The 24,175-nt window shown below is 38.4% G+C and overlaps 1 protein-coding gene across 1 annotated transcript in view; it reads right to left on the bottom strand.

Annotated features, from left to right (window-relative positions):
* Positions 1 to 24,175, bottom strand: part of CPLANE1 (ciliogenesis and planar polarity effector complex subunit 1) — a 155,968-nt gene that overhangs the window by 48,149 nt on the left and 83,644 nt on the right. The window contains 10 exon segments of the mRNA XM_017868905.1: positions 4,337 to 4,481; positions 4,876 to 4,997; positions 9,321 to 9,422; positions 11,163 to 11,217; positions 12,440 to 12,572; positions 13,986 to 14,152; positions 15,673 to 16,443; positions 16,930 to 17,220; positions 20,630 to 20,825; positions 22,775 to 22,852. Of these exon segments, the coding sequence (XP_017724394.1) occupies positions 4,337 to 4,481; positions 4,876 to 4,997; positions 9,321 to 9,422; positions 11,163 to 11,217; positions 12,440 to 12,572; positions 13,986 to 14,152; positions 15,673 to 16,443; positions 16,930 to 17,220; positions 20,630 to 20,825; positions 22,775 to 22,852 (2,060 nt within the window).

The following is a 24,175-nucleotide window of genomic DNA, read 5'->3' as shown; positions in this document are numbered from 1 at the left end:
ACCTGCTAAATGCCTGCATTCTTAATACCACTACTTGGCTGAAGCTTTCACAATAAATAGACCCCAAATCATATCGCTATCTGTAATTTATCTCTATCCTATCTAGTCCATCTTCCACACCAGGTCCAGAGAGATCTTTTAAAAACAGAAATCACGTTCCTTTTCTGTCCAAAACTCTTCAGTGTGTCTCCAATGCCTTCACCTTAAAAGTCCAAATGCCTCCATATGACAGACAATGGCACACATAATCTTTCCACTATCTACCTCTCCAGCTTCATCTCTTGCTATTTCTTTAAACAAACAAACAAAATACTACTCCGTTTGACTCCACGCATAATGAACTTTAATTTTCTTTTCTTTTCTTTGAGACATGGTCTCACTCTAGCACCCAGGCTGGAGTGCAGTGATGAGATCTTGGTTTACTGCAACCTCTGCCTCCTGGACTCAAGCGATCCTCCTGCCTCAGCCTCTCGAGTAATGGGAATACAGGTGTGTGCCACAACACCTGGCTAATTTTTCTATTTCTTGTAGAGACAGGGTCTCACTATGTTGCCAAGGCCGGTCTCAAACTCCTGAGCTCAAGCAATCCACCCACCTTAGCCTCCCAAAGTGCTGGGATTATAGGCGTGAGCCACCACACCCAGCCCAACTTTAATTTTCTCAAACTAAAAAAGTTCCATTAACTTACTGCAAAATCTATTCTGTCTGTCTGAAGGCCCATTCTCTCATTAAAACCTACTTTCCTTTAAGATTCCATTTAGGTGTCTCTCCTCCAAATAGCCCCAATCATCCCCCGAGATGGATTCCATGCTGTCTTACCCAAGAATTTCATTCATCCCGTCACTGCAGAACTTACCAAGCAGTATCATAATCATCTTTTTATATGTCTGTCTTTCCTTTCCCCTGTAGGCATGCCCGCAGACTGAGAGCCTGGTGTTTCTCTCTTCTTTAGCCCTGGTATATGGTCTTTAACTTCATGTTTATTGAATGAAGAGTCAGTCAAATGAAGATTATGATGCCTGCCCTACCTAACTTACGCGTTTTGTGAAGATCACATAATGTGGCAAAGTACTTTGAAAAAATGTGAACTACTAAAAAAATATAAATAGTGCTTATTATATTTCAGTCCCAGTCTAAGATGAACCTTCCCATGATAAGACAATAGTAAATGGCAACATTGGCAATGGCAGTTATATAGTATTTCCCTACCTGTTCTGGCCCTACCCTTTTTAGCTTGACTCTCACAGTACTTTACATCTATCTATCCCTGTTTCTCAGCAGCCTGAAGCATCAGCTTCAATCACTCTCAGGAAAGAATGTGATGCATACAAACTTCCAAGTGGAAAATACAGCAAAAGAGAAGTACATGCTCAAAACCCAGAACGTCCTCAATATATAATGAAACTAGCTTCCCTTTCTCTGGAGAACCTGTTCCGCTTCCACTGACTCATAGAGAAATCACCCATCCAAGAATGTTAAACACTGAGTTCCACTGACCCTGCAATGCTCTTTCTAGGCCCAGCAAAACTCTGCTTGCTATTACTGATGATATTCCTAATAAGAGATGACTTCCAAAATAAGATGCTACTGTCATTCAAAAAATAATGAGCAGGTCTCACTAAAACAGAAATTTATTGTTTGTTTGGCTTTTTGTTGTATGCATCTAGTGACCTTGTCCCTCCCTTCTCCTCACCTTTTCCTGTAATGTAAATCCCAGTCAACTCTAATGTGTGACTATATTCTGAGTTTCTAAAGCATATTATGGGCCAGGCGCGGTGGCTCACAACTGTAATCTCAGCACTTTGAGAGGCTGAGGTGGGTGGATCATGAGGTCAGGAGTTCAAGACCAGCCTGACCAACATGGCAAAACCTTACCTCTACTAAAAATATAAAAACTAGTCTAGTGTAGTGGCACATGCCTGTAGTACCAGCTATTCGGGAAGCTGAGGCATGAGAGTCACTTGAACCTGGGAGGCAGAGGTTGCAGTGAGCCGAGATTACACCACTGCACTCCAGCCTGTGTGACACAGTGAGACTCTATCTCAAAAAAAAAATAAAATAAAATAAAATATATTACGTAAAACGACAGAATTTAATTTCAAAATATAAAACTTTTCCTTTTAAAGTTCTTCTCTGTAATTAGAGTACAAGGGTCCACTGATAAATTTTTGCAACCAGGCATTCTCCCCCTGTAAGGAAACTCCAAAAGGTTGATTATAAACCCAGTCTCATTGATAAATGAAATTAATCTGTAGCTTATGGTCGTTTGAAATGCTGGCCTAAGATACTCAGGAGTCACAGAGAGAAAAATCTACTTCCTGTCTGCCAGAACTTCAAAAGTTGATTGGCATGAAAATGAAGGGAAACTAACAGGGTACATAAGCAGCCACAGACACTTGGCTAGATGTACTTCATGACAACCCTCTAAGGTGTGTCCTACAGACATACAACTGAGGATCAAAGAAAGTTAATTGATTTGTAAAACGTATCTAAGCTATTAAGTGACAGAGCTGGGATTCAAATCCAGGTCTGTTCTATTTGAATCTAAAAGCCAGGCTCTGTTCACTTTCCCACATACCTCCCCCGTCTGAAAGATTGCTAGCTTCATACGTCCTCCATTCACCACCCATGCACCTTAGCAGCCCCATGACAGGAGAGAGAAGATGAAGGCTTTAAAATCTGAAATGCTGGTAGTTGTTTGTACATGCAGCTGTGATACACATGCCCTAACACATCCTAACCCATCCCTTCCTTGCTCCTCATGTCTCCTGAGTGCCCACTGTCATTATATAATAATCAGGTAGAGCTAGACTCTGTGCCCAAGCATCTTGCAACCACAGGGCTGGCTATGTCCATACCTCACAACCACTGTGGAACCTAGGGGAGACTTAGGTCTCTGCTGCAGGAAGTCTGATTGCATATTGGATTAACCTAACCAGTCACAGGATGCAGTAGCTTCAGGTTGTGGAGGGATATTCTTCTAGGCTGGTGTGGTGGCTCATGCCTGTAATCCCAGTACTTTGGGAGGCTGAGGTGGGAGGATCACTTCAGACCAGGAGTTTAAGACCAACCTGGGCAACATAGTGAGACCCTGTATCTATAAAAAAATTTTTTTAATTAGCTAGGCATGGTGGTGTCTGCCTGTAATTCTAGCTACTTGGGAGGCTGAGGCAGGAGGATCCCTTGAGCCCAGGAGTTCGAGGCTACAGTGAACTATGATCGCACCACTGTACCCCAGTCTGAACAATTCAGCAAGATTCTGTCTCTAAAACACAACAACAATACACACATATATATGTATTTTATTTAAAAATTTAAATATATATAGTCTTCTAAATCTTGTAAAAAGTTACCATAATGCAACCTGACTATAAAACTGAATATTTATAAATACTATTGAATTGCGTACACCTGGCCACAAAGATGGAAACAACAGACACTGAGGACTACGAGACGGACAGGGAGGGAGGAAGGTAAGGGATGAAAAACTACCTATTGGGTACTATGCTCACCACCTGGGTGATGGGTCCAATCATACCCTAAACCTTAGCATCATGCAATATACCTAGGTAACAAACCTGTACATGTGTCCCGAATTTGAAATAAAAGTTGGGGAAAAAAATACTGTTGGCTACCATGCCTGTTTATTTTCGGTGTGCTATTTGATAATTTCCCACCTTTTACAATATAAGAATTGCTTTTTAACATCAAAACACTCATGAACTCACACAGAATATTTATTTTTAGCCTTATTAATTGAGAAAAGACATATGCATAAACAGATTTGTGACTTTTTACAAAATATCCATGGGTCCCAGCTTTAGAATCATGTCTCTACTTCATTTACCTATTTGCCCCCATGCTCCTTGGCAAGGGACAACTCTTTTTCTGGTTTATTTTGCAATTACCAAATTTTGCTGCTTGTTTCCAATATAACAGTAATTCAGAAGAGGGTCATGCTATACCTCTTGGCTGTTTACCTTCGTTCTGCTGTATGTCTGATGGTGTAGGTGAAGTGACACTAGGCTCCTTCACTTCTGTAATGCCTACTCTCAAGCTTTTTCCATCCAAACAAGCTGGAGCTACTTCTGCAGGTTTGGAAAATAAATTCATAGAGGAATTGGCTGATTCCATCAAGAATATGAAAAACATTCAAAGACTGATTCTAAACTTCTAAATAAGGTAATGAGAAGGTTAACAGAACATTTCTGTGAATATAAACATCCAAAAATACAGTGGGTTTTAGGAGGAGAGCTAAGAGATATGAGTAGCGATAACAATGCTATATTAAAGAACTTCTCAAATCATTTTTGTTTTAAAAGTAGGAAAAAATTACCTTGACTCTTAAAATTATGTGGGGGAACAGCATTAGTAACTGAAGCTGCCATATAATGTAACTCTGCAGACGATGGAACTGCTGGATGATCGCTTTGCTGTTTGATAACATTATCATTTGAAGGCTCTTCTCTCACAGGTAATTCCTGTAGAAGATCATCAGCTTCAATGTCAATCACATTTATATAAGTATGTCCAACCTAAGCCAAAACACATAAAATCAAAGAGGGTTACATTCTTTTTACTCTATATGGTCACTCTGTCCCCCCAAATAAAGGCTTAATTCTTAATTCTTATTAATAACAAGGAAAGAAGGGCCTGAATGTGCCCAACTTGGGAAAAGGAGCAGGAAGTATGTATTATTGATCTTAGTCTACAATATTTTGGCACAATGCTTAAATTAATTTTTGAACTTTTACTACAAAACTACCTAGATGAGATTTTTAGCCTCATTTCATCTACACAATTGAATAATGTCTAGATGACCATAATACCTTTTAGTGCAAAGGTATTATTAAAATTTCTGAATAAAACACAAACCAAGTTTGCTACTGTATGAGGTGTTGAGGGTGACAAAGGTTTCTCTGACATTTCAGTGGAAAGCTTCAGATTTAGATATACATCTGGGACCAAGAGCTGAGGAGCATTCAAAGGCTCATGTTCTGAAAATTAAAAAAGAAATAATCAGAAACTTTAAGAAAAACACTGTAAACTGCTCCAAACCATCAAGTTTGTATGAACAAGTTAGCAACAAACAACATAAATTGTACTTCTTGAAATCTAAGTAGAAGTGACATGCGTATAAATAATTAAAGCAAATTCTATTCTAAGGGTAATTTAGAGTAATTCATAATTGAATGCAAGCTGACTATTGTTTTTCTCATATGAATGATTCACAAGAACAGTAAAGTAACTAAATTACATCAAGAAAATGCTAAAAATTTCCTATTTCTATATCAGATTTATTAAGTCATGTTTGGTTACTTTAGGGAAGTTTCAAAAAAACCGTATTTTAGGAGATTAACCTATAACTAACTTTTTTTTACTTTGAACAGTTTCTTGTTATTTGCTTATTTTTATTGACAGCTTTATTGAAACATAATTCACATTCTCTTTTTCTTTTTTTTTGAGACAGAGTCTCGCTATGTCACCCAGGCTGGAGTGCAGTGACGTAATCTCGGCTCACTGCAACCTCAGCCTCCCGGAGTCATTCTCCTGCCTCAGCCTCCCAAGTAGCTGGGACTACAGGCACCTGCCACCACGCCCAGCTAATTTTTTTTGTATTTTTAGTAGAGACAGGATTTCACTGTGTTAGCCAGGATGGTCTTGATCTCCTGACCTCTTGATCCGCCCACCTCAGCCTCCCAAAGTGCTGGAATTACAGGTGTGAGCCACCGTGCCCAGCTAATTCACATTCTTTAAAAGGGTATCATTCAGTGGTATATAGTATATTCACAGAGCTTATAATTAAATTTTACCACTTAAAGTGTTTTAACATCTAAATTTCACAAATGTTAACTGCTTCTTATTTAACAGTAAAATAAACAGGCCTGTCACAGGAGATCATCAGACAGTTTAACTCTGTGCCTTTTGTTCTAGGCCTCTAGCCTTATTTTCTAGCATTGTTTTTTCAATAAAGCACTATTTTCAAATGTAAAAATACATATATATATATATTCCAGACAGATATTGAAAATGTCAGCAGCGGGTTTCTCCCACTTACTTCTTGCCCAGCTCTTTTTTCCTCTCTTCCTCCCTCTGCCACCCACCCCACCATTTTTTTTTGTATTTTTAGTAGAGACAGGATTTCACTGTGTTAGCCAGGATGGTCTTGATCTCCTGACCTCGTGATCCGCCCACCTCAGCCTCCCAAAGTGCTGGAATTACAGGTATGAGCCACCGTGCCCAGCTAATTCACATTCTTTAAAAGGGTATCATTCAGTGGTATATAGTATATTCACAGAGCTTATAATTAAATTTTACCACTTAAAGTGTTTTGACATCTAAATTTCACAAATGTTAACTGCTTCTTATTTAACAGTAAAATAAACAGGCCTGTCACAGGAGATCATCAGACAGTTTAACTCTGTGCCTTTTGTTCTAGGCCTCTAGCCTTATTTTCTAGCATTGTTTTTTCAATAAAGCACTATTTTCAAATGTAACTCGTATTGAGTACTTATTACCAAAGCTTGAACTTAAACCACTTAAAACTAGAAAAAAAAGAAAATAAAATACTGAAATCATTCTCTCTTAATTGATTGGTTTAACTGCTTTCTTATGGGGGACAGTGACTAGCTTTGGCATCATGCAGATATATCTTTAATAAGTCATACTGCTCTTAGAAAAAAAAGAAATCACACATGATGTGCAAGAAATGATTTGCTGCTTGGTACCACATTGAGAAACGACTTCTTGAGAAGTAGCTTACTTATCTTGTAGTACACTAAAAAATTTAAGACAAAAAGAGAAAACAAAAAAATTTCACAAACATAAGAAAAAATTAAAATATATGAATACAGATAATTAGATCTTATGCATAGAAGGTGATAGGTAGAAACATAGAGTGACAGCTTAACAATGTAATTTTAAATAATTAATGTAATTTCAAATTTTATTATTATTTGTATCTTGGGTCTTCACCTAGATGAACAGCAGACTCAGGAAATAGCTGCCAACTTCAATAAACCACTTAACAACAAAAGCAATGTACCTCCAAGGCTTTCTCAAAGATATGCTTAGATAATATAAGCATATCTAATTTAAGAATGTTTCTCAGTTCCGATGTGGTGGTTCAAACCTGTAATCCTAGCACTTTGGGAGGCCAAGGAGGGCAAATCACTTGAGGTCTGAGACCAGCCTGGCCAACATGGTGAAACTCTGTCTGTACTAAAAATACAAAAATTAGCCAGGCACAGTGGAAGTCACCTGTCAGAAGACCTTGGCTATTTGGGAGGCTGAGGTAGGAGAATTGCTTGAACCTGGGAGGCGGAGGCAATCTTGAGACAAGATTGCACTACTGCACTCCAGCCTCCAGCCTGGGCAACAGAGCAAGACTCTGTCTCAAAAAAAAAAAAAAAAAAAAAAAAAAGTTTTTCAAATGCAGACTCATCATTTATATCAAAAACATTTACACATGCTCAACTTCATTCAGAAAGAAATACAAATTTAAATAATGACTTTTGTTTCTCTTTTTTTTTTTTGAGACGGAGTCTCACTCTGTCACCCAGGCAGTGGCGCGATCTCAGCTCACTGCAAGCTCCACCTCCCGGGTTCATGCCATTCTCCTACCTCAGCCTCCCGAGTAGCTGAGACTACAGGTGCACGCCACCACGCCCAGCTAATTTTGTTTTTGTATTTTTAGTAGAGATGGGGTGTCACCGTGTTAGCCAGGATGGTTGATCTCCTGACCTCGTGATCCGCCTGCCTCGGCCTCCCAAAGTGCTGGGATTACAGGCGTGGGCCACTGTGCTTGGCCTATAATGACTTTTTTTGACCTATCAGATTGGCAAAGTTAAAAAGGTAGCTAAGTCATAGTAATAACCAAAAAAGTCTCTTATGCAGGAAGATATTCATTGAAGCCTAATTTGTAGGAGAAAAAACTGGAAACTAATGTATAGCTGGAAGAAGGAATATGCTTATGAAGTATTTCTTTGATGACACAGGGACATGTTTGCCATACATATAAATCAAAGTGAAATGAACAGGATACAAAATACAGGTATCCCTTGTAATGCAAATCTAATCCACTTCTGCAAATGTGCTAAATAGTGAACTTTCCAATTCCAGGAGACTTTATGACAGTATTTCAAATGGAAATAAAAAGGTGTCCTAGCCCATCTAATTTTCTAATAAAAGGTGTCCTAGCCCAAACATCATTAAACAAATCTTAAATACTTAAATAACAACTCATCAAGGATTACAACATATAAAGCATTTTAAATATCTTTTTTATTAATATTCATTTAATTCATGAGTTAGCATTCAATATGCAATAATACTGAATGCATTAGAGATAAATTGCCTTCAACACTGCAGCAAACATACTATGATGCAAATAACAAAATAAATAATATATTAAAGATACACTCTGATTTAAGAGCATCCCAAGGTACTTGGAAAAAAACAACATTGGGACCCAGGAGGATTAAACTAAACTCTCATGGAAAAGCTAGAGAAGACAGCCATAATATCTGGACAATGAGAGTTTAGATACTAAGGGAGGACACCTATGCTATATACTGTATCTAACTATGTAAAATGCACAAAAGACTGAAAGAAAAAACAATATCAAACCATTATTGCTAAGCGGTGTGATTATGGTTAATTTTCATCTTCTTCATAGATTGCTAAATTACCTAAATATTCTACAATGATTACATTTTTAAGACATAAAGTTAGAGAGGCTAAAAAGCACGTACAAGGTTCTGTACATGGGTAAAAGAAACAGTTTACTAAAAGTCATAAAAAAGAATTACTATGATACAATGGGTAGAGCACTATTCAAGATGCTATTCATAATGATAAACAATATTAAAGAGGAAATTTGTCAGGACACATTCCAAATAATAGGTCCTCCAACACTTATTTCCTCTACTCCTGGACATAGTTACACACCCCTCCCTCACCAAACCCAATCCAGTCCTTCCTAGCTCACCCTCACTAGCCACAGTCCCAGGCCTCCCAACCTTGGACATGCAATTCCAGTGAAGGTAATTAATAACACAGAGAATCCAAATTCAAAGCATTATTTTTACTGACTTAGGATGTAATCTATGGCAATTTTGAAGAAAAGTCTCTATTATGTTTTACTAAGTTATAAATTTGATTTCTAAAGTACATACCAAGATTGGAGAGAAAAATCTAGGGGGAGTAAATCATATCTCGTAATTTAAAATTCCCTTTAAATCACTGCCTTAAAGGAAAAGTCTAGGTAACTCAATTATATCAAAATATATGAATTTTTTCAAAAGAAAAACAGCATTTACCTGGGTCTGTATTTGTACTTGCATCTTGACTTCCTATAGCTTTCTTTTTCAGAGAGGCCATGAAATGCAATCCAGCTGAAGTATTATCATCTTGTAGCATTTCTTAAATATAACAAAACATTGGAAGTAATCATTGAGAAGCATATTACCAGGAGCCCAGCAGCACAGTACCTAACTCAATGGAAGTAAAATATGGGGTGTCAGGATGTTATTAAAATTTTTTTTTTGAGACAGAGTCTGGCTCTGTTGCCCAGGCTGGAGTGCAGTGGCGTGATCTCGGCTCACTGCAACCTCTGCCTCCCAGGTTCAAGTGATTCTCCTGCCTCAGCCTCCCGAGTAGCTGGGATTACAGGTGCCCGCCACCATGCCTGGCTAATTTTTATATTTTTAGTAGAGATGGGGTTTAAGCCATTTTGGCCAGGCTGGTCTCAAACTCCTGACCTCAAGTGATCCACCCGCCTCAGCCTCCCACAAGTGCTGGATTACAGGCATGGGCCACCATGGCCAGCCTAAAATGGGCTTTCTGAATGAAGTGTTATGTAAGTTGAATTTCAAAGACATGGTAGAATCAAAACCAGAACTGTTGAGGACTCTGCATGTCCAGCTTAGAAACCTAGATATTCTTCTGGGAATGAAGATCCAGTAGAAGCTGTTAAGCAGAGAAATGATACGGTCAGATTCATATTCTAGGAAAACAATCTAGCCAGTGTGTGGAAAATAGGTTTGAATGGATATACCTAGTAATGGTGAGGGATGGGAAAACAGGATAAATTTAAGAATTACAAAGGAAGCAAAATAGGTAAGAATTGGTTATTGACTGGATAAAAGGGAAGACAGAATTCATAATCACGTGTTTCTGGCTTAGGCTGATATCAACACAAATGGAGAAAGAGAACATAGGAGGAAAAAACAGTCAGGACAGAGTAGAAATACTGAATTCAGAATTCACATGGTGTACCTGAGGTAATTTCTACGCAAGTGGAAAAACTCAAGAGGAAAGAGAACCAAACTCCAAAGTCTACTGTGAGAGTTTGGGTTTACATGTGGATTTCTCTGGGAGATCACCCAGGAAGACTAGGTAGAATAAGACAGTATCAATTATGGAGCATTGTGGTATAATGAAAAATGTATATTTGGTCTACAAAGACCCAGTTTCTTGCACACAGGTCCTCAGAATCTTGGGATTTCCTGATAGGAGTGTCTGTTATTTCTAATGAGCCCCTTTTGATCACACCTAAGTATATGCTAGAGGTGTCTCTTCACAAGCCCCTAGATGGCTTTAGCATAGGGCCTAGTCACCAGAGGAACCAACCACATGATGAGAGTGTTAGAACGATCAGCCCCCAATTCACCCATCCTACTGCCACATCTGGGAAAGAGAAGGGGCTGGAGATTGAGCTCAATCACAATGGCCAGTGATTTAATCAATTATACCTATGTACTGAAAAGTCAATAAAAATCCTGAAGCAAACAGGTTAAGAGCGATTCCCAGTTGGTGAATACATGGATGTGCTAGGAGAGTGGCCATCCCAGAGAGGGCATGGAAGCCCTGTGCTGCCCAACCCCACCACTGCCTTGCCCTGTGCATCTCTTCCATTTGGCTGTTCCTGAGTTGTATCCTTTATAATAAAATTGTAATCATAAGTAAAGTGCTTTCCCAATTTCTGTGGGTTTTCTAGTCAATTACCAAACCTGAGTTGAGGGGGGTAGAGTATAGGAACCCTTGAATTTGTAGTCAGCTGGGCAGAAATATAGGTAGCCTCATTTTCATATTGTACATATTTCTAAAAAGCTAATTTTAACTCTAAACTTAGACATTACATTAATCATACACATACATACCAAAAGGAATGTCGAAGTCATCCAAAGAATGGGAACCACAATGTTCTTCTTGTTCCTAAATGAATTCCCACAGGATTAATCTATGATTAACTCAAAGACATGTATTATTTTGTAAAAAAAATACTCAATAGCTATGAAGATTGAATTCTCATGTATAGGTTCAATTTCCATCATTCTAGGCATAATTATTCCATCAAATTATTTACTCTATTGAAGTAACTCTACAAATGAGTTAAGAAAATGTGTAAGCCAAACAATAAAAAAGCATTACCAATTTAATGTAAGGTTCCTAGGTTACCATGTGTAACTCTCTCCTACAGAGTAGCTTTGATAATACTCAAATAGTACACCATCCTGTCAAAAATCTTTCATGGACTCAACAAACAGTTGTACTAAGTGCCTCTAGACATGCTCTTGAGGACTGACTGAAAAAGCATGCCTTTTAAAAAATCAATGTAAACAAAACTATTAATACATTTCTCTTTATTTAATCTGTTGTTGCAAAAATAGTTAGACAGTCACCAAATACAGAAGGTATATTTAAAAAGACTTGACTTAACACTGGGCATGATGGCTAACACCTATAATCCAAGTGTTTTAGGAGGCTGAGGTAGAAGGATCACTTGAGGTCAGGAGTTGGAGACCAGCCTGGGCAACACAGCAAGGTCCCACCTCTCAAAAAAATATTTTTTAATTAGCTGGGCATGGTGGCACACACCTATAGTCCCAGCTACTTGGGAGGCTGAAGCAGGAGGACTGCCCAAGTCCAGGAGGTAGGGGCTGCAGTGAGCTATATTTGTGCCACTGCACTACAGCCTGGGCAACAGAGCAAGACCCTATCTCTAAAAAATAATAATAAATTAAATTTTTAAAAAAGATTTGACTTAAAATAGAGTTTACACAACAAACCTGTTTGGGAAGTCCTAGAGGAATCTCAGAGAAGGGTGAAACTGTATTAGGAGAAGCCCAAATAACATAACATATACGTTAAGATGTCATAGAAATAAGCAAAGGGTGATTTCAAATATAAAAAAAGCCACATAGGCAGATGCTCTAAACTGCAGTTTTTGATATACCATCAAGTTGCTTTTCACATTCAGAACACTAAGTCTACTGCTCTGTGGAGGGAGGCAGCAGGGACTGATATACTGAATGATATAAAGATCCTCCTAATCACAATCAGAAGCTCCCAGCAATCAGACTAGATAAACCACAAAGACATACCAAACTCAGTGTACATGCAAACCAGGGAAGAATCAATAGCAGTTTTTCTATACCTTGTGTTTCTTAATGATTTCTGAATTATCATTATTAATTATGGAATTCTCTGGTCGAAAAGTCACATTTGGTTTTCTCCTCAATTTCTCAGATTTTTTTTCTTGCAGCTCTTTCTCAGCTCTTCTCCTTTGTCTGTTAAACATAATAGCATAAAACATATTTTTTACAATTATAGCAACATTTGCTTTTCATTTATCATGCTATATAGGGATACAGTTAACAAAATTATGTTCATAAATTCTTTTCAATAGCATTTAATTAAATTAGCAAGACATTCTGCAAATACAAGCAAATATAAGCAAAACATCAAATATGAAATTTATTTCTAGAACCTCTAATACTGAACTGACTATTCTATGTTAGTCACTGGAATCTAAGGACAGGGTTACACATCTTAGATAATTATTAAACTCTCTTTTCTGTGAATTTGCAGCTGGTGCCAGAAACCCTATCAGATACCTCCATTAGTCTATTTGAAGACATTAAGCACACTTAGTCACCTCAGCAAAATCACAGCAAGGAGGAAAGAGGTCTCAAAACGCTAAGGGGAAGACTAAATTTGAAGAGGGAAAAAATGGAAACAAGAAGGCCTTTTCTGGAAAGAGAGCACTAGTAACAGATTCTACAGTGAAAATAAATAAATAAATAAATAAATAAATAAATAAATAAAGTATTTTCTAGACTTAGTAATAATCTACCAATCAATATATGTGGTAAAACACTACAGTAAATGCTCTTCACTAGAAGTCACAGCCTTGCTTTTCACATACACATTTCTTAGTGCCCTGAAACAATTTACATCACCTACCCTCCTGCTTACTGTAAGAGTCTGAAGAATATGGTTCAAAGTATTCTTTGAACCATATTGATTGGTTCAAAGTATTGGATGATACAGTAGTCCCCCCTTATCCATGGTTTCACTTTCCAAGGTTTCAGTTTATCAGAGTTCAACCATGATTCGAAAATAGATGAGTTCAGTGCAATAAGATATTTTGAGAGACAGAGGGAAAGGGATCACATTCATATAACTTGCCTTACAATATAGTTATAATTGTTATATTTTATTACTAGTTATTGTGCATTGCTTACTGTGCCTAATCTATAACTTAATCATTGGTATGTATGTATAGAAAAAAACAAAATATATAATAGGGTTCAGTACTGTCTGCAGTTTCAGGTATCCACTGAAGGTCTTGGCATGTATTCCTAGGAATAAGGGAGGACTACTGCATATGGGATATTGTGCCAAATATTTGAGAAGCAAATGATGACTGTTCATCCTATTATAGACACTGTAAAAGAATCCTCCAGTCTACAAATGGTAGGAAAGAATTCCTTAATACGATGGGAAAATATTATAGTATTTGTCTCACAAAATAGGAATTTTTCTCACATAAAATGTGTTCAGATGCATGACACTTGAAAAGAAAACTGAATGTGCAATTGTGTATAGCCTAGGAGACAACCAGATTACCGTGTGATTTTAAATAATAATGAACTTGCTGATATATGATATTATTAAATAAAATTTCACTTAAATCTTGCCTTTTTTTACTGTCCTTTCTTTGTCTTACTTCAGGTGGTTCTATTTTGACCTTTAGAAGTTGAAGGCGTCCAGCATCACCTTGTTCAAATAAATTATGTGTTAGTTTCTGTTGGCTTTGTTTAAATGCAATGAGGTTTTCAAGTGGGATAAGTTGTGTTTTTTTGCACTACAAGAAAGAAACAAAGCATAAGAATGACAAATTGCAAACTCAATTATGTAATATTTTAACAAAAGACTGAGGAAAAATGCATTTCTTTAAACTGTGCGACAGAACAAATCAAATATAACAAATTGATTTAAACTGGCAATATGAGTATACATATCTTAGAGAAAAAGTGATTTAAAGTGCTGAAAGTTTCAAATGGGTCATCCTATTTCAGATATTAAGCTAGACGTTCTCACCTTCCTAATTTCATTCCCATATTAAAAATCTTTCCTCTGGTCAGGCGCGGTGGCTCACGCCTGTAATCCCAGCACTTTGGGAGGTCGAGGCGGGCGGATCACAAGGTCAGGAGTTCGAGAACAGCCTGGCCAACATGGTGGAACCCTGTCTCTACTAAAGATACAAAAAATTAGCCAGGCGTGGTGGTGCATGCCTGTAATCCCAGCTACTTGGGAGGCTGAGGCAGGAGAATCACTTGAATCTGGGAGTCAGAGGGTGCAGTGAGCTGAGATTACACCATTACACTCCAGCCTGGTGACAGGGCGAGTAAAACAAAACAAAACAAAACAAAACCCTTTCCTCTTATAAATGAAATTATATAATGTCCAGCATTTAACTTAAAATTATTTGGAACAGGGAAGATGCAGAGGCACGAAGACCACAGATGGAAAAGACCAGCAATATGCTGAAAATCCCTGAAGCCTTGGGAATTGGATGGTAAAAACTTGGGGTTCTTCTTCGGTTCATGTTATCTTCAGAAGAAAAGGAAGCATGGTTAAGTATTTTTTCTAAGGAATAACCATTTGTTTTCCCAGTACCATCTTCAAATCATAAAAGTATACCTGAGAATGCATTACTCAATTATCTCCCTAAGATAGTACTGCTCTCCTCAAAACTAGAGCTTAAACCATTTTAATTTCATAAATCAAAAGTTATACCTTTAAAGAGGACTTGGTGGGTCTATAAAACTACCATTTTAATATATGTGCTACTAATCACAGATCTGGGTCTATTTAACAAATTTAACCTGTCAAAGATTTGAAGATCATACTATAATTGCTAGGAACCTCAAACAATATGTGTGTTCACTTGCTCTCCTCTCTACACGCACATAAACAAAAGCATCTGGTAATTTTTTTGCCTTTTTTTTCTGCGTGTTTAAATCTTACACAAAGTACCTGGTAATTTTACTGCTTATTTCTTTCTAGAGCAGCAGAAATATCTACGAAAGAGTCTATACACAATTTTTTAAAAATAGAGACCGCTTCTCCCTACGTTACCCAGGCTGGTCTCAAACTCCTGGGATCAAGGGATCCTCCCATCTTGGCCTCCCAAAGTATTGGGATTATAGGCATGAGCCACTATGCCCAGCTACAATCATTATTTTAAACCTAATTTTTACATGCTATTTTCTATAACAAGCATTTTTTTATGTACAAGAGCTTTTCACTGACCATATGGTACTTATGGTATGAAAAAAATGCAAGACATTGCTTTTGCATTACCATACAAAAATTCATTACCATATTTTCTGGGGACAAACGTGGATGAAGTAATGACAATCTTGGGTATTTTCTTTCTTCTGCTATAGGTTGGATAGGTGTTGAGGGAACTGTAATAGATGCTCTTGAGGTTGATGGAAACGTATTAGGAGGTTTAAGTGGCAGGTATAGTAACGGAAGTCCAAAGGAATGGTGAGGAGCTATGTCAAGGGGCCCTGGCTTAACATCAAATAGTTTTTCTGGTTTTATAAACACTGAAGAGTCCTCTGGAGGGGTCAGATTTTCTTGTCCAACATATTGATCCAAGTTTACATGCTTAGGAATTTCTGTAATTACAGTTTCTGCCCATGTCTTCTGCTCAACTTCTTTTTTTTTGGCTTCAGTATTATACTGGCTTACATTCAAATGGGATGCTGGAGGAGTTTGTGCTACTCTCTGTGGCAGAGCAGGTTGGAAGGAGTCAGATAATCCCCAAGCCTCTCTTGGTTGTGGCAGAGGCCTGAAGGGAACTTGTGGAATACTTCCTGCATGTAAGAAAAGGGGCTTGAATTCTTGTTTAGGTTTAAATTGAAGCAAAGGAAAGCCATCACCAGGACTAAATGTTTTTGCATGTGGGATAAGTCTAGGTGCCTTCTGAACAACAGAAGGTGTGGACAAAAGGCAGAGGTGAGTATTTCCAGCAGGAGCTGGATAAAACAAAGTAGATGGTAAGTTTTGAGATGATGGAATTGGTCCTCTTTTCTGGGGCTGGCCATTTAATTGACATAAAGGAATGCTCCCATGTAGAATATTCTGGAAGAGAAAAAAGATATTATGTAAGTTTAGAATATATTAGAAATTCCTTACTTCGTAAATGGCATTCAATATGTTTTGCAGTGGGTAGAATGTAGTAACTGCTTAAAAAAAAAAAAAGTATTTACTCAACAAAAACAAAAAACACGATGACTATTGAACTACTCAGGACATTATTATTATTATTATTATTTTCCGAGACAGAGTCTCGCTCTGTCACCCAGGCTGGAGTGTAGTGACATGATTTCGGCTCACTGCAACCTCCACCTCATGAGTGCAAGCGATTCTCCTGCCTCAGCCTCCTGAATAACTGGGATTACAGGCATGCACCACCACATCTGGCTAACTTTTCTATTTTTAGTAGAGATGGGGTTTCACCATCTTGGCCAGGCTGCTCTCGAACTCCCAACCTCAGGTGTGGCCTGCCATAGTGCTGGGACATGAGCCACCATGCCCAGCCATTAAAGGTATTTTTACATACATTACCTGTACATTTCCAGTACTATTTTGACCAGATGGGATAGTTCTTTCATGGCAGTGTGGGTTGTTCTTGCGAGGCTCTCTGGTGTTCTCTCCCATTGACTGTGGCTTAACAAAAAATCTCTCCGTAAGATTTTTGTTGCTGTCTTCAACATCACCACATCCTCTTAGATTTGATTCTTGGCTTCCCCCTAAATGCACAGACTGAGACTGCTGTACAAGTTGTTGTATATCTGGGAGATTAGCAAAGGATGATCCTACTATTTGCATTAGGCTCATGAAGTTGATCTGTTGCAGCTTGAATAAAACAAAAATTAAAGCAATATCTTAAAATATAACAAAAAAACTAAGGAATCAATAATAATCATATGAGTACTCTACAACAGTCACACCTTTGTCTTAGTATCTATGAGAATCATGAATGCTAAGCAGGAGGCATAGTCACAGAATTTTTTTTTTTTTAAAGGGAGAGGAAAAAAATGATAACTTCCTGTCAACCAAGCATATGAATACTCACTTGCGAATGAAACTTGGAACTATTTGTAAACAGTTTACAGTATTCAGTTTCCATAAACATCCCAGGGATCAAAGGAGTGGGATAAAGACAGATTCCCAGAATAGGCCAGGCGCAGTGGCTCACTCCTATAATCCCAGCACTTTGGGAGGCTGCAGAGGGCAGATCACAAGGTCAAGAGATTGAGACCATCCTGGCCAACATGATGAAACCCCATCTTTACTAAAAATACAAAACTTAGCTGGGTGTGGTGGCACGCACCTATAGTCCCAGCTACTCGGGAAGCTGACACAGGAGAATCGCTTGAACCAGGGAGGTGAGGTTGCAGTGAGCCGAGATCGTGCCACTGCACTCCAAGCCTGGTGACAGAGTGAGATTCTGTCTCTAAAAAAAAAAAAAAAAAAAAAAAGACAGATTCCCAGAATAAGTATATTTTGAACAGTTTTCAGGAATGAGCAGAAAGCAGTACACAGGTGAAGAGCAAGGAATTCCCTTGGAAAGGCTGATTAGGTGAAAGAAAAGTCAGACACCAGTTGTCCCCAAACTATGCTGCACATTACAATCACCTGAGAAGTATCTGTAAGTCCCGACGACCAGGTCGCCCCCTATCAATAGCATCGCAATGTCTGGGGATGGGAACCAGCATCTGTATTCATTAAGACGACCAGGTTATTTCAATGTCCAGAAAATCTTGGGAAGCACTAGCACAGACATTGGCTTAGCAGGAACAGGAGATTTACAGCAGGGATAATGAAAAGATAGGCTAGTCCGGAAGTTCTCAAACTTCGGCATGCACCAGAATTACCTGGAGGACTTGAACCACTTTGCTGATCCCTATCCAAAGTTTCTGATTCAACGGGTCTAGGATCGGGGCCTGAGAATTTGTATTTCCAAAGTCTAAGTGATGCTGATACTACTCGTCCAGGCATCATACTTTGAGAACCACTAAACTTGTGAAAGTAAGGCAGGAAAGGAGGGAAGGTAAAGACTTCAGAGTGAAGTTTTTGAAGGCCAACAGAAAAATTTGCATTTGATAGAACAAACCAATAGGGAAACAGTGCAGGTTTTAAAAAATGCAGTTTTCTTTTAATTATTCTAAAGCAAATACACACAGGAAAAAACAGAAATTTTAAAAATAAAATAAGTATCATTCATAATCCTACCCTCAAAAATAATGAGCATTGACATTTTAGTATATTTCCTTTATCTTGCTTTCTATCTATCTATCTATCTATCTATCTATCTATCTATCTATCTATTCTATCTAAAAGAAAAGGTCTCACCATGGTACCCAGGCTGGAGTGCAGTGGACTGATCACAGCCCACTGTAACCTCAAACTCCTGGGTTCAAAGCATCCTCCCACCTCAGCCTGCCGAGTAGCTGAGACTATAGGCATGTGCTACTATGCCTGGATAATGGTTTGCTTTTTGGGTGTTTTGTTTGTTTGTTTGTTTGTTTTGTAGAGATGAGGTCTTGCTATGTTGCCCAGGCTGGTCTCAAACTCCTAGCCTCAAGCAATCCTCCCACCTCAGCCACCCAAAGCACTAGGATTACAGGTGTGAGCCACCTCTTACAAAATTTAAAAATATAAAGAGCCTGTCTTCTTTATATTTTTAAAACAAGATTGATACCATATATTATACAAATTCCTGAAGTTTACTGAAGATTTTTAAACAGGTGACTAATATTATTAAAATAATACCTGAAGAAAGTATCCTAGAAAATGCAAATAGACGACAATAGAAGTATGAAACTAAGAATCTAAGGTTACCCACTGCTATAGAAATAGCAAGTGACTATACTGACATATAGTATCGGCAAAAAATTCAAGAGGGCATAATAAAACACTGGGTAAGGGTTGTGAAAGAAGGCAAAGATGACTTTTGAAGATAGTGATTCTTAATCTTTTGTGTGCATCAGAATTATCTGGAGAACTTGTTAAATATATAGGACAGTGACCAGTAAAGTCCCCAAGTAATCCATCTAACAGTTTGAGAGATGGCTCTAAAACATTAAACTGGTAGAATAGGTGGTGCTACTAAACAGAAAAAGAAAAGAAGGGACTAGGGAGAATAAGAATAAAATCAGTTTCAGTAAGTTTCATGGGACAGGGGGACATGCTGAACAACTATTCTCATCAAGGCCCATAAGTTCAAAGAGAACATTAGTACAGCCGGTGCGGTGGCTCACACCTGTAACCCTAGCACTTTGGGAGGCCAAGGTGGGCAGATCACCTGAGGTCAGGAGTTTGAGACCAGCCCCGCCAACATGGTGAAACTCCATCTCTACTAAAAATATAAAAATTAGCCAGGCAAGGTGGCGCATGCCTATAATCCCAGCTACTCAGGAGTCTGAGGCAGGAGACGCTTGAACCTGGGAGGCAGAGGTTGCAGTGAGCCAAGATCGCGCAACTGCACTCCAGCCTGGACGACAGAGTTAGACTCTGTCTCAAAAAATAAAAATTAATAAAAAATTTTTAAAAAGAAAATTAGTGCCGAGAATCATCAATATGATGGTGTATTACATCACATAAAAGGATATGGAAGTGAATGCAGGACAAATGAGCAGAGGTTTAGATCTGAGGGAAACTAATGTTTCTAAAAAGGTAAATAATCAACCATTGTTGGTAAACAGAAAAAAAGGATAGCCAGGTATGATGAAAGTCAAAGTGAACAGTAATTTGAAATGCAGTTGACAGTTTCAACTCAAGCACAAGAAATATGGATAAGAAATATGTGATAGTGTCAGCTGGAAAATAAGCCTTGGATACTTCTGAGTAGGAGCCCACTGATCTGGTTTGATTACTCCCCACCTCATTTTTGTAAGCAGCTGCATCCCAAAGAGCTCAGTAAGAAGAAGTCATTGTGAGAAGTAGGTAGCTTAGCCTGGACTCTAGGCCTTAGAGTTATGAACTTTTTTTTCCTAGTAGAGTTGGCGGTCTCATTATGTTGCCCAAGCTGATTTCAAACTCCTGGCCTCAAGCAGTCCTCCTACCTTGACCTCCCAAAGTGCTGGGATTACAAATGTGAGCCATTGAGCCCAACCAGTTACAAACATTTGAATGAAAAGTACCCAAAGCAGAGAAATGCTTGTGATATAATTTTAACTTGTCAATTTCTGGAAATCTGTTAATATTTTAAAACCCTACATGTACACTATGTGTAGATTTACTTATATAGAGATGTGCTTACCTGAACTAATTTAAACATTTCATCTTGGAGCATCTGCCTAACGGACTCTGAACAATCTGGTAACTGAGCCCTGCATTCATTTCTCTGGGTCTTCTGAGGTGGTACAACAGGTGGTTGTGAAGCAACACTGACTCCATTTGATATTATCAGAGGTGGAACTGAGGAAGATTTGTCTTTATATGTAGAAATCTGTGCACTACGTGGAAAGCATTTAAATAAAAAACATGCATTAATTGACAAAAAACAAACTGAATATCTATGATCTGAATATTTTGATCCCACTTTTGTCTTCCAATTTAGAGGTTATTCTGGTAGTTTTCCAGAAATTTAAACCCTAAAGCCTTTCTCTCTAGTGCCCGTCAGCCCCCAGACACATTCGTCATGAGCTCAATTTTCATCTTTATTAAGGGACTGTCTAGTCAGTGATGAGCTCCTTCACAGGGTGTTGCAAACCCAAGAGCTGACATGTGTTTTACTTGCCTCGTCCCTGTGGACAACTGAATTTGAGACCTGTGGAATCATTCTGACTAACTGTATAGACTTCATAATTTGTACTTTTGTTTAGAAATACGTTTTTGACTAAAATCAATGATCTAGCATAGAGTTAAGAAAACTAGGGAAAAAATAGGATTAAAAAATTTAATTCTAGGATCAGTAGAGAAAACTACCGTTTATTATCATTAAATGTGAAACAACAGTACTGTGAACATTTCATTTCCAAGCAAACCTCAGAGTTTAAATGTATCATAAACCCTAATAAAATGCTTATTTACAAACAAAATTAAGGATCAAAACAAGGTGTTTAGCTGTTTTTTTTTTTTTTTTTTTTAACAGAATGACTGTTGGGAAATGATCCCTCAAACATAGCAGATACTCAAAGTTTTCTACGTTTTATAAACTAAGCAACGGAGCAGGCAATTATCAGATACAAATAGATCATTATTTCCAAAAAAGAAAAGAATATATTAAATTTCATATAGACTTATTTAGGTTTACACTCATTCCCATTTGGCAATAATATTTGCCTTTTATTGAGCATCTAACACACCTAATAAAAAGTTTTATTTGGCAAATTCACAAAAAATAGGCATTACAATTGATCTGCCTTTTCTTTTTTTGCCAAAGTGAAAGCTTTGAGTGTTGCTCCTTGAGAATCATGTTTCTCACAGCTGCTACCAGCCTCCACTGTCCCCAGCTTTCTTAGCTGGGTGATGAGTGAGTTAGTTGCACAGTGACAGGGATCTGGAATCTAAAGAGTGAGCTGGAGCCAAAGAAGGTTGAGAAGGCACCCTGTGGGGACTGGGTTCCTGAAGTGTGATGGAAGAGGGCATGGGTTTCAGGCTGGCCCCTCTTCAGGCATTCCTAGTAAAGCCACAAGGGGCTCCAGGGCTGTAGAGGTCCCCTTGGGCACAGGGTGGGTGCATTCATGCTTGCACAAGTCACTAGCACTCAAGAAGGCCTTGGGACAGTAGGGGCAGGTGTAGGGGTAAACTGAGCTGTAGGTACAGCTGGACGTGCACAGCCCAGCCCAGTCTCAGAAGCTCTTTAAACTGAGTGCAACGAAAGGGCCGGACATGGGTGTGAGCACTCATGCAGATGCAACAATATTTTGTGACGGTCTCCTTGCACAAACAGATTTGCCCATTTTAAAACAACTTTACTGGGCTTTGCTTTCAACAGGTCTCAAGGAGATTGATTCTAACTATGAAAATTTTTTTCTGAGGTAAAGCTGTGCTATATTTTCCTCCTATTTCAGCAAGACTTCTAAACACTAAGCACTCTGTTCAAAAGAACTGGATGAATCTGTTCTATGAGAGAATTAAAAGCATTTCAAACTCTGTAAGAAATCACTTAGAAGCTGAAAATGAGCAACAACTTCATCTTTCAATAATATATCACTACTTTTTTTCAGAAAAGACTGTTCTAACATAGTTCCTGTATAACTTTAAAATACAATCGCTAGTGGAAACTCAGTAATGAAAGATGTCAGATATGCATGCTTATGCTGCTCTTTCAGTGTTTTATGTTGCTTTTATTTTCTTAGTTTTTAGTCAAAATGCAACAATTGTTTCAGAGTGGCATATTTTCACTCTGATTTGTAAAACACAACTATTTTTAAATGGTATAGTAGGTAAAACTTCTTACCTAGAAATGTCCGAACTTGTATCTACTTGAGTTGATTGAGGAGTGGTATGCTCAGCATGTGAAAAGGCTTCGATCATACTATCAATAAAAATTAATAGGTGATTAGGAAGCAAGATATTCTTTGCATTATCTAAGGTACGAGTTACCTGTGCTCAGCCATCTAAGAGTCTAAACATCCTCTAATCGTCTATAATGTTTAGCTCATAATTACAATCTGTTTACATTTGTCTCCATAGCAATTAGTAACAGACCTAAGCAAAAGCAAAAAAAATATGTCTGGGTGACTTAAAACACCACTTAAATACTGCTGACTGCTCAGCAATGAAAACAACAGAACTCAAAATGAGGGGACATGAGGTTAGCTAAGACCCAAATTTCACCTATAGAAGAGGCAGACATTTTGCTCAGAACACTAGAGCCCACTGTCACATTTGAAACTGTAAAGAGGCCGGGCATGGTGGCTCACGCCTGTGATCCCAGCACTGTGGGAGGCCGAGGCAGATGTATCTCCTGAGCTCAGGAGTTTGAGACCAGCCTGGGTGACATGGTGAATCCCATCTCTACGAGAAATACAAAAAAATTAACTAGGCGTGGAGGTGCGCACCTGCAGTCCCAGCTACTCAGGAGGCTGGGGCAGGAGGACGGCTTGATCCTGGGAGGTGGAGGTTGCAGTGAGCCAAGATTGCACCACTGTACTCTACCCTGGGCAACAGAGCAAGACCCTGTTTCCAAAAAAAACAAACAAACAAAAAAAAAAAAACAAGAAAAAATAAACTGTAAAGTTTAGTATTTGTCTTCTCTCTCTCTTTTCTTGGGTAATTTTCCTAAGGAATCATTTTTATGAATGGAAGTACCTAATTACTTGTAAAGGCACATAGTATTAAATATATTCTTTGTAATTGTCCACAGAAAACCTAACAAAATTTGTATACTGAAAAGAAAAAGAAAATCTAATAATGTTGCCTTTTTTTTTTTTTTTTTTGAAATGGAGTCTCGCTCTGTCGCTCAGGCTGGAGTGCAGTGGCAGGATCTCGGCTCACTGCAAGCTCCACCTCCCCGGTTCACACCATTTTCCTGCCTCAGCCTCCCGTGTAGCTGGAACTATAGGCGCCCGCCACCATGTCCAGCTAGTTTTTTATATTTTTAGTAGAGACAGGGTTTCACTGTGTTAGCCAGGACGGTCTCGATCTCTTGATCTCATGATCCACCCGCCTCGGCCTCCCAAAATGCTGAGATTACAGGCATGAGCCACCGCGCCTGGCCATGTTGCCTTTCTTATCTAAGGGAATTCTAAAATTCTAGAACTTCTAAAATTCTAAAGATTTAGAAATCATGTCCAAACTGTAATACATGAAAACTGCCTTCAACTCTCCTTGAAGCAATAAGCTAGCCGGCAGTGTA

The sequence above is a fragment of the Rhinopithecus bieti genome, unplaced genomic scaffold (genome assembly GCF_001698545.2).
Source record: "Rhinopithecus bieti isolate Rb0 unplaced genomic scaffold, ASM169854v2 scaffold_4911, whole genome shotgun sequence".
In the NCBI taxonomy this organism is placed as follows: Eukaryota; Metazoa; Chordata; class Mammalia; order Primates; family Cercopithecidae; genus Rhinopithecus; species Rhinopithecus bieti.
The sequence above is the reverse complement of the archived record's forward strand: the minus strand, read 5'-3'. Positions and strand labels throughout refer to the sequence as shown.